The following is a 15,260-nucleotide window of genomic DNA, read 5'->3' as shown; positions in this document are numbered from 1 at the left end:
CACAAGAAAGTTTCCAGTGAAAAGGTGCTTACATTCAGAGCCTTGTATTTACACTCAGCCAGCTCATAGTACAACTCCACTCTAGCCTTAGTACGGGTTAACGTTTTGGTAATTTTGGTTGGCCAACAAAATGTAAGACTACAATGACTGCATACGTTTCCCCAAATGTTATACGAAAAAATATATGTTTTTGTATTGATGGACAATGGCAAGGCTGCCATTGTATTTTCAGTTACATTCTGGTCAATAAAAATGTTTTACACCTTTTTTTAAAAATAAATACATGGAACTACAACCGAATAAAACACCATTATCCATCATGCATTGCTTACATTCATTCTATACTGAAACGTCTGTTCATAAAAATGGAAAACAGTACATATAGGCATACAACCACAATGTTTTAATAAGGATTAAAAAAGACAAAATATCTATATATTCATAACGTAAAATAAATAAATAATGAAATACAGGCGATCGCGTCTATGGTTGTTGCAAAGGCTTGTGTGTCGCCTACTGGTTAAATTCGTGTCTTTTCGCAGGAGTTAAGGAGCACAGAAATTCGTGTATTTTCGAACGAATTGAACCACACAAAAATGCACAAAAACGCACGAAATCTGCTGAAATACATTTTGTACATATATGCGCGAATTGAATGTGAGGCTGGGATGGATATTATCATGCTATTATAGTCGGTTTGTTATGTACAATACTGATTAATCATGACGTGATCTTGCGAGACAAAACACAATTTTAAGAAGTGGCAGAGCGTCGCTCCGCTGTGCACCCGCAGCACTACACTCCTGATTATAACTGTTGGGTGACTTCGGGGTTTCAGGTAACCACAGCTCCATGAACCAAGTGGCGCATTCAGTTGACTACACTTTTTTTTAAACCATTGCAGCAGCGCAAAAGATTCAGGGCTGACCCAAATTCATAGCGGGCTAAAGCCCTGAAAGCCAGGTCCTGGTGACGTCCATGATGGACAGTACTGTCTGGCCACAACATATTGGTCTCAGGCACATTCATTTGGGACTTTTTAATGTCAAGGTGTATGCAAAGGTGGAGTAAAAATATACATTTATTGTGAAGTGCATCATTTTTATGAAATACCCTTGAAATACTGTGAAATAGGCTGTTAACTTTATTTTATACTTGACTTGACAACTCCATTCTACAAGATAATCCAAATGCAGCCTACAATATAAATCACAAGACAATGTAAGACAATTAAAATGACAAACAACAAACACCTCGGTATGAGTTTCAGTTAGATTTATTGTCAGTGTGCCGATATTGGATGGACATTATTCCTCGGATGACAGCTTGACAGCTGAACTCCAGTTTAGCGGTACTTCTCCGCCAGGCCCAGAGCCAGTTGCTGCAGGAACTTGTCCACGGACAGGTGAATCTCGGGGGTAAATTCCGCAGGGAAGTAGGCGGCAATGACCACAATTAGGTTGTGAGCCAGGATCTGCAAAGCAAAAGGGAAATAGATTATTTCACATTCACACAGGTAAAAACTCACATTTTTGTAGTGTTATTTTATTTTTTAAATGATCTTACCTTGAAGTTGGTGGGGTCCACCCTCAGCTTGGTGGCGTGCAGTTCACTGAGCTTGGTCAAGAAACCAAAGAGATCGTCCATGTGGCCAACACAGTCATCGATCTGATTCATGATGGTGATGCCGTGCTTCTTCACTGGAGCGGAACCGGGGGCCACGGAAGCCCAGTGGGAGAAGTAGGCCTTAGTCTGGGGGTAGACTACGAGCATCCTGTCGTGGACATTAGAAATCAGGTGAGCCAAAATGAATCTTAAATAATCATTCGTTCGGGGCTCCTGCCCTTATTTTCGCCCACATACACTCTTAGAAAAAGGGGTTCCAAAAGGGTTCTTCGACAGTCACATAGGATAACCCTTTTTGGTGCCAGTTAGAGCCTTTTTTGGTTCCGAGTATAACCCTTTTGTGTTTCAGGTAGAACCCTCTGGGAAAAGGGGTCCACATGGAACCCAAAGGAGTTCTACCTGGAAACAAAAGGGTTATCGACTTGGAACCAAGAAGCGTTCTTCAAAGGGTCTTATGAGGACAACTGAACAACCCTTTTAGGTTCCAGATAGCACCTTTTTTTTCTAAGAGTGTAGGCTACGCATTTATAGCTTCCAAATTGACTGAGGAGTTGTGTTAGTAATTTGAATACATGTACCTAGTCTATAATTGATCATACATCGTTATGTAATTACCTGGAAAGAGCCTGGTCTCCAATCTCATCGGTTTTAGGGAGGATCTTGCCCCAGATGGCCTTCACGTTAGCTTTGTCCTTGGCTGAGAGACTCATAGCTGCGTCTTGTCCGTTTATCCACTTAGATGAAGATGCTGAGAAAAGAAGCGTGTGAGCGTAGACTTCTCAGATGCTGTTTTTATCGAGGCATGAAAGAAGGCACACCCCGATATTATCTCGGCTCCTCCTCTGATTGGGAATTTGTCCAAGACATGATTCATGTTTTTTATACGTTATAATTATGTAACCGAGCCAATTCGTGTAATGCCCAGCATATGACCTTAGCACATAATACTTTCGTTTGTAAAAATGTTGCCATAACAATGCATGCATTTATTTCATATAGATTGAATAACAAATGGTTTTTGAAACACTTTATACCTCAATATTTTCTTTACAATTAAAGTTTAGTCTAATATTAAGGTGTAATATTAAGGTCTATTAAGGTCTAATATAGCACTCATTGGTGAGTGAGTATAAGCTATGTGATTCTGTATCCTACAAAATGTTCGATGGAAAAATCGATGGAAAAATTTCGTTCTGGTAGCAAAACGTTGCCTATGCCTATCACAAAACATGATAATAACATGTAGGCTACATGCATTTGATTTCAGAAGAATTAAACAAAACGCTTTATAGTTTCATTGAATGAAATCGTCTCATATTGAAATTGAATAGTGTCCAATTAGAACTCATCAATTCCCCGGATGAAAGCCTATAAAACGACTTGTCACCAACTGACATTTAGAATAATCATTCAAAAAGACCAGACATGTGGAACTTTCAAATGGGTGAGTCCGTCTGAATATGAAGATAAAACACATTTTGAGTCATGCTTTTCTTTAATAGTTCCCTCCCAATCTACGGGTTTCCCTAAATAAACACTTACATCAATAATTAGCATTCTATAAATATAATATTACAATTCAATGCCAATAGTACAACGATCAACTAAAATAACATTTTTTGCTAAAGGAACCAAAATCCTTTGAAGGTCTATCTGTACATTTTACTTTTTGAAATTATGTTCGATTGTATCCTTAAGTATGCATGTGTTATTGAAGGCTCATCATGACTTGTTCATTTCATTCGTATTAATTAAAATTTGGAAACGCCTAAATGACCAAGCATTATCTTTAAAAGTGGGATGAAGTTGGCTCAATGCCGATATGCGCCACACTCGAGGACCTTGCCCCCCTCAAGACATTCATCCAATCATTTTCTGTGTTCTGTTCAGGGCGGAGATACTGAACATCAATAAATTGGACGTCGCAAGAGACAAAAAGCTCAGGGATCCCTTGTAACATTTTGCAAGTACCAACGGAAATCAACAAACAAACGTCAACATGGTCGACTGGACAGATGCTGAGCGCAGTGCCATCGTAGGCCTATGGGGAAAGATCAGCGTGGATGAGATCGGACCCCAGGCCCTGGCCAGGTACATTCTTATAATATTTATGTAGATATCATTAAATAATAACACGATAATAGTCTACCTAGAATATTTAGCACTAAGTGCGTAGTAGGAAATCGCGGTGTTCACCTTTGGTGCGATACAGACCATATTGATTGTGAAGTATAATTTTAATGGCAGCCTGTTTTATTTATTTTTAGACTTCTGATCGTGTCTCCATGGACTCAGAGACACTTCAGCACCTTCGGCAACCTGTCCACACCCGCTGCCATCATGGGTAACCCCGCCGTGGCCAAGCACGGAAAGACCGTGATGCACGGACTGGACAGAGCTGTGCAGAACCTGGATGACATCAAGAACACCTATGCTGCACTGAGTGTGATGCACTCCGAGAAACTGCACGTGGATCCCGACAACTTCAGGGTGAGTATTGCACATTAACAAACTGAAACAAAATGCAAAAAGAATTAGTCTTATGAATTAAATAGCGTTATGAGCCGATGTAAAGCTTATTCCAATATTACATTCTCCATCTGGTTCCTTCTCCACAGCTCCTTGCCGACTGCATCACCGTGTGCGTGGCCGCCAAGCTCGGTCCCGCCGTTTTCAGTGCTGATACTCAGGAAGCCTTCCAGAAGTTCCTGGCTGTCGTTGTGTCCGCTCTTGGCAGACAGTACCACTAGAGCATCACTCGACAGCATCAATATGGAAGAGAGATGACACTCCAACTCCAGTCTGTTAGGCTGGAAGCTGTGCCATAGCTACACATATTGAAAATAATAAAATACAATTAAAGCATTTATCGTTTTGAAGTATTGTTTTTTATGGAAAACGTTCTCCTGCAATTTTACTGATGGCACAAGGTTTCTACACTCTATGTGTGTAGAATGTGAATGTGAATGAAAAAAACTGTTTTGATTATGGTTTTCATACACATACTCTGTCCATAATCTAGAGGCCTATGGGATATTCATTGATGAGGTCAGGAAAGAGGATGGCAAAACATGTAATTGAGTTAATAAAGCCGCATACAAACATGTTTTTTTTAGCCCCTTGGGTTCTGCCATAGAGTTATATTAGAAGTGCCCATCCAAGAAGGCTCAAGGTCATTGGCCACAGATAGAGCGATATCAAATCACGTTATATCTACAGTAGCTTTGATTGGACTCATCATCAGTCATCAGTTGTCATCAAGTTGACATTCTACTGACAAATCCTTTGTAATCATTGTCATATTAAGAGAAGTAATGAAGAGAAATTATAGAAAAATGCATCGGTGCTCATCGGCCATTGTACATAAAGATTACTTAACAAGTTGGAAATCGCAAATTCAACAATGAGTCGTTTGGAAGGAATCAGTGGATAACTGCAAGCGTTGCAGAGGAACCACTAACGTTAGCCTGCTATTAAATTGAGTGGCTGTGTTTCCCGAGTTCACACCTTAATCCAGAAAATACCAGACTTTGATAACAAAGTTTGATGACAACATGTGCCAACCAAGGACCGCTGCGCCACCTTCACAAGGTGAGTCCAAACATATTATATTATGTGCTTGTTTGGCAATTGTTTTTGTACAGCTTTGACAGTGCTACTGATAGTAGTTGTGGTGCTTGGCTTGCACGTGAAAATTCAGCACACACAACATTCTATAATATAATTGTATTATTTGACGTGCCAAATTAAACGCCGGAAAAATTAAACGCTTAAAAGGCCGGAATCTAGGAAGAAACCAAGAGAGGAACCAGGCTATGAGGGGTGGACAGTCCTCTTCTGTTCTAACTTGGTGGTGCACAAACAACCTATAACCTGTTTTAGAGAAATGTAATAATCTAATATTGTAAGAGCTTTCATTGTCTGTTTATATGCCCCGTTTATTTATCCTACGGTTCTGACGTGTACAGTGTTAGAACGGCCCATGTTCTGAATTCTGTCGCTGTGTATTTTCAAAAGTGCTGAAGAAATAGTTATATTGACTACGTCAGTCGTCGCTTGCTCATTAATGTCTTAATCGAAATGACGGATTGCCTTTTTATCCGTTTCCTTCCCTTTACGGCTTAGTTTGTACATCTCAATTGTCAGTAGAAACGGACATTTGTTTTTTGTTTTTATATGTAGTGGCTTTCCTGGCATGCATCCCACTTTTTTAGTTTTTGCCCCACCAAGATTTACACGCTAAAATCGCCACTAACACAATCCATCTAAAAGATGATTTGTGAGTTTTACTTAATAGGCGCATTGATTGATGCGGCATATTTTTTGGCAACGGATGCAGGACTATTCAAACAAATCCAATGATGGTGAGTCACATACAAAATAGTGTTCCAAGAATTATTGCATCAATTCACGTAGTCCCATCAAACAAAGTTTGCGGTGCAAAAAACTGCATATGAATTTAAATACTTTCATGTGTAATCTTTTCCCCCATATGTTAGGCTACGTCTGCGCCTAACCTGCGGGTAAAACTAAGCCTGCGCGTTAAAACGATCAGGAACACGGGCGTGCAACAAAAACCCGAGAGACTATCCTACTAGTAGGACTACGAGACTAAATCTCCACAAATGTATAAAAAAAGACATGTTTGTACGAAATAGTAAAACCATTTAACTTACAGACATTTAGGTTCAGAGATGCGCAAGGATACTTTATTATTACAAAATAATCCTAATTACCAATGTATCAAAATAAACTACAAAATGCCGCCGTGCCGAAAGGTGTTTTGGTTGAAAGAAAGTGGAGGCACGGAACTTCCAAAATGAGAGTGAGTGTGTGTGGTATATACAGAAAAACACGTGTTCGTTTTTCAAAGTCGATTTCACTTCCAAATTCACTGCATTGAAAATACAAAATAGCCTATTCTATGGAGTATCTTGTTTTGTTTTTAAAAGTTATTAAAATATTGTACATTCATGTAGGTCTAAAATACATATTTGTTCGTCTCTGAATAGGTTTTCATTGTGCCTCTACCAACTTCATATAGTCCATTCAGTTTACCAACCCATCTGTAACTACTCCAGATTCATCAAATATTAAATGAGGTCAGCAAAATGCATGTTTCACGTATTAGATAGGCTAACCAAAGTTATGGAGAAGAGCATAGTGAACTAGTGGATGGTGCGCCTAAAGCACTATTTAGTACTTAAACCCTTCCTTTCTTCATGCAATGTATTCAATCTAGATGTGATAGTGAGGAAATTCAAATATCACTTTGTGATGGTGAACTGTGGTGGAATAAGCACACAACAGAGGACGTAACTTCATTCATTGCCTGTTTATTTTGTGATAACAACAGAGCAGAAACAGGTGTCCAAGTTTGGACTTTCATGATGGTCTTATCTGTATTTGTCAGCCAGGGCAGCGGACAAAGCTGCAAGGAATTTATCCACAGCAATGTGCACTTCGGGAGTGAAATCCGCAGGGAAGTGAATAGCCAGGGTCACAAGGATGTTGTGGGACAGAATCTGAAAAGTATATTTTAAAAGTTAATATTGAAGGATTAAGCCATAGCAACAGACAGAGTTGATGTCGAGAGTGATCAATATACAAACAAGGTTGGGGGCCAACCTTGAAGTTTCCAGGGTCAACGCGCAGCGTGAAGGCGTGCAGATCGCTGAGAGCACTCAGTCCCCCCACGAGGTTGTCCATCAGTCCGACTGCTTCACCAATTGCACCCATGATGACGCCTCCATGCTTCTTGACTGGGGCAGAGCCGGGGCTCAGGTCAGCCCATTCGGTGAAGTAGGTCTTAGTCTGGGGGTAGGCAGTCAGCATCCTACAAAGCAAGGTACAGAATATTTCGTATTATAGGCGTTTGTATTAGATGCTGAACTTCTAAGCTTTATGCATATCATATTTCTCCCATTGTCTGCCTACAATGTAATGAAAGTAGTTGCCTTATTGTATGATAAAATGCTTATTCGGGGTAGGCACATAGGCCGCTGTCAGCAGGTTAAACACAACCATTCTCATCATTCTTCCATTAAGAAGGCTTACCTTCCCAAAGCCTCAGCGCCGACGACATCTGCCTTTCCTTTAATCTTGCCCCAGAAGGCATTGACCACAGATTTGTCCTTTGCTGTCAGACTCATTTTGCTCCTTTTTGATTGACCTGTATTAAATCTACGAGGAATTAACTGAAGATGACTGCCTATACAACTAGGTCCCTTTATATTACAGTAGATCGGCAGACACGCCTAGCTACTGTTGGACACTCCCCCTACTCTGCAACCATCTTGATCAAAATCCAATAGTAAGATCCGTTATCTTGGCTTTTATCAAATGTTAAGTTAGCGTTTTTATACTGAACATTTCAATATGTTTCTAATAATATCCATCGTTCACTTTGTTCCTTTTTGCGCAATGCATATTAAATTGTAGGCCAACCAGATGCAACAATTGTACAGCTTGATAAATATTTATTTTTGATGCATAAAACGTATTATTTCAGTGTAATCAAGCGTATATTTCCAATAGGTTCATTCTAAAGTTTTTATTTTATTTTATTTTTTATTTTACCTTTATTTAACCAGGCAAGTCAGTTAAGAACAAATTCTTATTTTCAATGACGGCCTGGGAACAGTGGGTTAACTGCCTGTTCAGGGGCAGAACGACAGATTTGTACCTTGTCAGCTCGGGGGTTTGAACTCGCAACCTTCCGGTTACTAGTCCAACGCTCTAACCACTAGGCTACCCTGCCGCCCCCGAGCTCTAAAGTTGCAGCTGTTTTTGCCAAAATAACTATAAATTAAATATTTGGTTATTTGGCAAAATTTCATTTATATCCTAAATAACGTTAAATAATTATTTTGGCGTTTATGAAACATTAAGTTTGAATTTCCATATTAAACCCTTCAATAAGATGTCATAGGACTATGTTTATAATAATGTCCATCATTAGGCCTAATTAACTTTATTTTTGTAGCCTACAATTTAATCTTCTGAATGTACTGTATCTGAAAAGTACTGAATACATTTAAATCAATTGCACCAGATGAAACAGATGTCAACAATTTGACAGTTTTTTTATAAAGATAATTATTACTATTATTATTTCCTTTTTTCGTTGCATCAAAGGAGATCTTTCAGAGTAGCCTAATCGAGCATATATTTCCAGTAAATTAATTCAAAAGATAAAGCTTCTTTTGCCAAAATAGCCAAATGTTTCATTAATAGTTCATTGGCTATTTGAAATTGAACAGGCCTAGATTTTGACGCAAACTTTGTTCTATCCTACATTATGTCAAATAAGTAAAGGTAGGCTATATATTTGATTGGAGAGTTCTTTAATATATATTACATTTGTAAATTATATTGTAAAAATCAGATCCACCTTCAAAGACCTGCGTTCAATTGGAAAATATTTATTCAAAGTGACGTGTTTCACAATTGTATTTCTTATTTAACCTTTATTTAACTTGGCAAGTCAGTTAAAGAACAAATTCGTATTTACAGTGACGGCCTGTATCTATGATATGACTACTCTGGGATTGGAAGTTGGATATGATTCCCAATTATAAGGTTGATTGGATTTCGAATGATGATTGAAAAAAAAAAAGTCAGAGGAAGACAGAGGTCATGCGAGGACATGGGTACACACCTATCTGCAAATAATACAGGACATTCCTGCTTATCATTTTTAATGTCTTGAAATAAATAACTTATAAAGGCGGGTCCGTTCTGAATACCCCGATTAAAAAAAAGGAAGGCATAATTTTGTCGTAGATAAGAAACTGTGCCAAATAGTAGGCCGGAATTGGCTGGAATTATCACATTTTCCAAATTCATATTTTTTTCTTCATTTGCATAGCCTTATACACTGCAATGAAGGACGTGTCATCTTCGGAAGAGTTTTGCCATAACCTTGCTTTTATTCTTGCATCAGTTGGATAAATTAAAACTGTTTTAGATAGTGATCATGCGAATTTTGAAACGTTGGTAATCTAGATAAATAGGCCTATATATAGTTTTACATATGCTTCCAGCTTTTAGGATCTAACCTACAGACTTGATTATTTAACAACTAATACATTAACATTTACTGTTTAACAGATACATGATTAGAATTGATGTCATCAAGTTCGAGAGCTGAAGCGCTCACTTTGCCAATACTGATCTTTACCAGAGCCAATCATATGCGCCCCCTCCAGTGGGCGGAGTGCACTCATAAATATAAATAGCAGACACAAAGTGTCTCCCTACACAAGACATTCATTTGTTTAATCTAGTTGCAAAACCGGAAAACAAACACTGACATCATGGTTGAATGGACAGACGCAGAGAAGAGCACCATCAGTGCTGTCTGGGGCAAAGTAGATATCAATGAGGTCGGACCACTGGCTCTGGGAAGGTAGGTTATGGCTTCAGCCTCATTCAAATATATCATCTAATATAGTTTATAGTGGAGATCATGAGTAATTATAACAATATTATACTTGTCCTGTTAACTTATTAATTCATATTGAGTTGATATTAAGTTTGAATGGAGCATGTTAAGAGTATTTATTAACTAGGCATATAATTGAAATACATTTGAAATAATCCACATATTTCGGTGTTCTTGCAATGACAGAGTCCTGATCGTCTACCCCTGGACTCAGCGTTATTTCGGCTCTTTCGGAGATGTGTCCACTGCCGCAGCAATCATGGGCAACCCCAAAGTTGCTGCTCACGGCAAGGTCGTGTGTGGAGCTCTGGATAAAGCTGTGAAGAACATGGGCAACATCTTGGCCACATACAAGTCACTGAGCGAGACCCACGCCAACAAACTCTTCGTCGACCCTGACAATTTCAGGGTAGGCCTTCTCTCTTGAGAAATATGCTTATATTTTAGGCTTTTTTAGTGGTGTAAGCCTACACATAACTATCAGAGCAACACGTATAATTACAAAAAGGTCAAACAAAACCGACAGTCTTATTTAACATCTTCCTTCTTTGTCTTTTGTCTACAGGTGTTGGCTGACGTCCTCACAATTGTCATTGCCGCCAAGTTCGGAGCCGCTTTCACTCCTGAAATCCAGGCAACCTGGCAAAAGTTCATGAAAGTCGTTGTCGCAGCCATGGGCAGTCGGTACTTCTAAATGCACCCCAGACAATTGATTATATTCTGATATTCCTGCCTGAGTGAAAATAAAGACATCGAAACAAACTATTGTATTAATAAAAAGCTATTTTTTTAGAGTGGGGGGGGTTCACGACCAAATTCTTATCAATAGAGCACTGATAGAGCAGCCAAAGTGCATGATTAGATGCTTTTTTGCCCTTCCGCGTCACTTCATTTACAGAAGATCTCTGCTAAACATAGAATCAAGATGTCTAGCATGTGGGTGACTGCGGATAACATCAGAACGAAGCTGACTACAACAAAAAAAAATGTTGCCGAAGTATCTGCAGTTTTTACAAACAAGTGAAGGATACAATTATGGTTCAAATGAAAACCGAGATGGCTGTATTAAAAAACAGCCTACATGCATGGGCTTTTTCAATCATATTTAACTCAATTTCATGTTCAATCAATTTAGTTATTTTGCCTCAATGTTTTCATGATGTGTGACAAGTCCGCAATGATGTGCTCGACCTGTGATTTAGTCCATTATTGCGTAAAACATAATAAGCCGTCAACAGCGGAATCACTTTGACATAGTCAAAGTGATTCCTACACAACCTAGTCAAGTTGACCTGTAGTCAAGTCTGTGATTTGGTCAAATAAGCAGTCAAATCTTATTCATTAAATCATTTATGAGCTCGATCATTTTCGATTAAAAATCTGGTTAATTATCACTAAATCAACAATATTGTAATAACATTGTTGGTTTTATAGGCCGCTTCTACATAGGCCTATTGGAATACCAACAAGCTCCTGAGATCTGCCTAGCAAACGTAGCCTTCTCCCACTGATAACGAATTGCCTTCAAATCTGAAATGTAAACGTGTTGTCATCGTACATCTTGAAGACATCTTACATCATATTTTCATGTTAAACAAGGTTGTTTGAGTATAGATTTTATTTGATCAGAGTCTGACCAAGATAGCAAATACGTTTGGTACGCTACAGTCAACTGGGGGGAAAGTTCCAAAGATGGCCCCATTTCACAATAGTTCCATAAATGGTCTTGTCATGCTCTTCTGCGTGTAGGCTATATGACAACACAGAGTAATGTCTAGCCACATTCGGAAAGTATTCAGACCCCTTGACTTTTTCCACATTTTGTGATAGACATTCTAAAATTGAATAAATTGTTTTTCCTCAATCTACACACAGTACCACATAATGACAAAGCAAAAACAGTTTTTTTGAAATGTTTGCAAATGTATAAAAATAAAAACTGAAATACCTTATTTACATAAGTATTCAGACCCTTTGCTATGAGACTCCAAAATGAGCTCAGGTGCACCCTGTTTCCATTGATCATCCATTACCTGTGGTAAATTCAATAGATAGCACATGATTTGGAAAGGCACACATCTGGCTTATTTCAGCAGCATTTAAGGTCCCCAAGGACAAAGCGGCCTCCATCATTCTTAAATGGAAGAAGTTTGGAACCACCAAGACTCTTCCTAGAGCTGGCTGCCCAGCCAAACTGAGCAATCGGCAGAAAGGTGCCTTGGTCAGGAAGCTGACCAAGAACCCGATGGTCACTCTAACAGAGCTCCAGAGTTCATCTGGGGAGATGGGAGAACCTTCCAGAAGGACAACCACCTCTGCAGCACTCCACCAATCAGGCCTTTATGGTAGAGTGGCCAGACGGAAGCCACTCCTCAGTAAAAGGAACATTACAGCCCGCTTGGAGTTGCCAAGATCAAACAAGATTTTCTGGTCTGATGAAACCAAGATTGAACTCTTTGGCCTGAATGCCAAGCATCACATTGGAAGGAAACCTGGCACCATCCCTACGGTGAAGCATGGTGGTGGCAGCATCATGCTGTGTGGATTGAGGGAAAGATGAAAGGAGGAAAGTACAGAGAGATTCTTGATGAAACCTGCTCCAGAGCACTCATGACCTCAGACTGGGGCGAAGGTTCACCTTCCAACAGGAAAACGACCTTAAGCAGACAGCCAAGACAAGCCAAGACACAGCCCGAGTGGTGCAGCAGTCTTGAAGATGCGTCACTACAGACACCCTGGTTTGAATCCAGACTGTATCACAACCGGCCGTGATTGGGAGTCCCATAGGGCGGCACACAATTGGCCCAGTATCGTCCGGTGTAGGCCGTCATTGTTAATAATATATTGTTCTTAACTGACTTGCCTAGTCAAATAAATGTTAAATTAAAAAAATAAAAACGCAGGAGTGGCTTCGGGACAAGTCTCTGATTGTCCTTGAGTGGCCCAGCCAGAGACTTGAACCTGGTCTAATACTTCTGGAGAGACCTGAAAATAGCTGTGCCGCAGCGACGCTCCCCATCCCACCTGACAAGCGCTTGAAAGGATCTGCAGAGAAGAATTGGAGAAACTCCCCAAATACAGGTCTGCCAAGCCTGTAGCAACATACGCAAGAAGACTCAAGGCTGTAATCACTGCCAAAGGTGCTTCAACAAAGTACAGAGTAAAAGGTCTGAATACTTATGTAAATGTGATATTTCCATTTTTTTGTTTGTTATTAATGTTGTATTTATTAAACATAAAAATAAAACGTTGTACAGCATAAAAACATTGAGCATGACATTTAAGACATATCCTCAAACATAGCACATATACACAGCATAGCACATATACACAGCATAGCACATATACACAGCATAGCACATATACACAGTCAAATAGTATCTCATAGGTTACAATACAGACCTAAATGGGTTCACAAGCATAAGTAATCACATCCCAGTCTTAGAAACATGACAAAGAAAGCGTGTCCAGCTTCTAGAATTGGTTTCTACCAGTGATCCTAGCAAGCATTTGTTTATAAGATGCTACCTCCAACATTGATTCTATCCACTGTTTCAGAGTAGGAGTCGCATGACCCTTACAAACTCTAAGGATTACTCCAACTGCTGTAACCACACCAACAGTGATCAGTGCAAATTCCTCATTTGTTACATTAGGTAACTCTGTTCTATCGCCCAAGAGACATATTCTCGGTAAAACTCGAGTTGTTAAGCCCCACCATTCCTCCAGATATTTCAAAACATCCTTCCAGAAAGGTAGCACTAATGTATATTTCCATATTGCGTGTAAAAATGTCCCAGTGTCTTTTTGGCATTTCCGACACAGAGAATTGTTGTTCAGGCCCATCTTATGAAGCCTTGTTGGTGTCCAATAAAAGCTATATAGTATCTTATTTTGAGTAAGTTTGCCCCTGGCTTCCCTTATGTTCCTCCCTGAGCTGGACAAGATCTTCAAACAGGTATCATCCTCTATTTCACACTTTAGGTCAATTTGCCATATTGTTCTGAGGTTTTTACAGTCTTTACTCTGCAAATGACTAAATATTGAGTAGAAAATGGCTGCTTTACGTTTGGGTAATTCCAAATGCTCAGCTATTGGGTTCTTTCCTGGATTTGGTTGATAGCCGGTTAACAAACATTCTCTCAAATCTAAACATTTACAGAAATGTCCCTCGTCTCCCGCATCATATTTTTTTACCAAATCTGAGTATGACATTAAAACATCTTCATTGTACAGATCACCTATAGTATGAATTCTTTCATTGGCCACTGTTCCAGTACACAGACTTCTTTCCTATCTGTAGCCTAGGATTGTGCCACAATGATGAGTATCCTTGTTTTAGATGTGAAATTCCACATATCTTGTGTACTGTTCTCCACAACCTCTTTTGAGTGTAACAAAATTGGGTTGGGAGTTTCAACAGACATCTGCCCTGTAAGACTACGTGACAGAGTATCAACAGACCTCTCCCCTGTAAGACTACGTGACAGAGTATCAACAGACCTCTGCCCTGTAAGACTACGTGACAGAGTTTCAACAGACCTCTTCCCTGTAAGACTACGTGACAGAGTATCAACAGACCTCTCCCCTGTAGGACTATGTGACAGAGTATCAACAGACCTCTGCCCTGTAAGACTACGTGACAGAGTATCAACAGACCTCTGCCATTTAAGACTACGTGACAGAGTATCAACAGACCTCTCCCCTGTAAGACATGTAACAGAGTATCAACAGACCTCTCCCCTGTAAGACTACGTGACAGAGTATCAACAGACCTCTCCCATGTAAGACTACGTGACAGAGTATCAACAGACCTCTCCCCTGTAGGACTATGTGACAGAGTATCAACAGACCTCTGCCCTGTAAGACTACGTGACAGAGTATCAACAGACCTCTCCCATGTAAGACTACGTGACAGAGTATCAACAGACCTCTCCCCTGTAGGACTATGTGACAGAGTATCAACAGACCTCTGCCCTGTAAGACTACGTGACAGAGTATCAACAGACCTCTGCCCTGTAAGACTACGTGACAGAGTATCAACAGACCTCTCCCCTGTAAGACTATGTAACAGAGTATCAACAGACCTCTCCCCTGTAAGACTACGTGACAGAGTATCAACAGACCTCTCCCCTGTAAGACTACGTGACAGAGTATCAACAGACCTCTCCCCTGTAAGACTACGTGA

At 39.7% G+C, this 15,260-nt stretch overlaps 4 protein-coding genes across 4 annotated transcripts; 2 read left to right on the top strand and 2 right to left on the bottom strand.

Moving 5' to 3' along the window:
* Positions 1-1,260: 1,260 nt before the first annotated feature.
* Positions 1,261-2,474, bottom strand: LOC139364756 (hemoglobin subunit alpha-4). The gene is made up of 3 exons (XM_071101789.1): positions 2,242-2,474; positions 1,567-1,774; positions 1,261-1,474 (listed from the first exon to the last, which is right to left on the bottom strand). Exons 1-3 carry the CDS (start codon positions 2,334-2,336, stop codon positions 1,346-1,348), a joined length of 432 nt encoding a protein of 143 aa, XP_070957890.1. The 5' UTR covers positions 2,337-2,474; the 3' UTR covers positions 1,261-1,345.
* Positions 2,475-3,030: 556 nt separating this feature from the next.
* Positions 3,031-4,493, top strand: LOC139364754 (hemoglobin subunit beta). The gene is made up of 4 exons (XM_071101787.1): positions 3,031-3,070; positions 3,517-3,717; positions 3,894-4,116; positions 4,245-4,493. The coding sequence occupies exons 2-4, from the start codon at positions 3,626-3,628 to the stop codon at positions 4,374-4,376; spliced, it is 447 nt and encodes a 148-aa protein (XP_070957888.1). The 5' UTR covers positions 3,031-3,070; positions 3,517-3,625; the 3' UTR covers positions 4,377-4,493.
* Positions 4,494-6,946: 2,453 nt separating this feature from the next.
* On the bottom strand, positions 6,947-7,843 carry LOC139364755 (hemoglobin subunit alpha-like). The gene is made up of 3 exons (XM_071101788.1): positions 7,684-7,843; positions 7,255-7,462; positions 6,947-7,151 (listed from the first exon to the last, which is right to left on the bottom strand). Exons 1-3 carry the CDS (start codon positions 7,776-7,778, stop codon positions 7,023-7,025), a joined length of 432 nt encoding a protein of 143 aa, XP_070957889.1. The 5' UTR covers positions 7,779-7,843; the 3' UTR covers positions 6,947-7,022.
* Positions 7,844-9,849: 2,006 nt separating this feature from the next.
* On the top strand, positions 9,850-10,834 carry LOC139364753 (hemoglobin subunit beta-1-like). Its single transcript, XM_071101786.1, has 3 exons — positions 9,850-10,036; positions 10,259-10,481; positions 10,638-10,834. The coding sequence occupies exons 1-3, from the start codon at positions 9,945-9,947 to the stop codon at positions 10,764-10,766; spliced, it is 444 nt and encodes a 147-aa protein (XP_070957887.1). The 5' UTR covers positions 9,850-9,944; the 3' UTR covers positions 10,767-10,834.
* Positions 10,835-15,260: the final 4,426 nt, after the last annotated feature.

The sequence above is a fragment of the Oncorhynchus clarkii genome, chromosome 13 (genome assembly GCF_045791955.1).
Source record: "Oncorhynchus clarkii lewisi isolate Uvic-CL-2024 chromosome 13, UVic_Ocla_1.0, whole genome shotgun sequence".
Lineage (NCBI taxonomy): Eukaryota > Metazoa > Chordata > Actinopteri > Salmoniformes > Salmonidae > Oncorhynchus > Oncorhynchus clarkii.
This window is presented reverse-complemented; position numbering and strand designations above follow the sequence as displayed.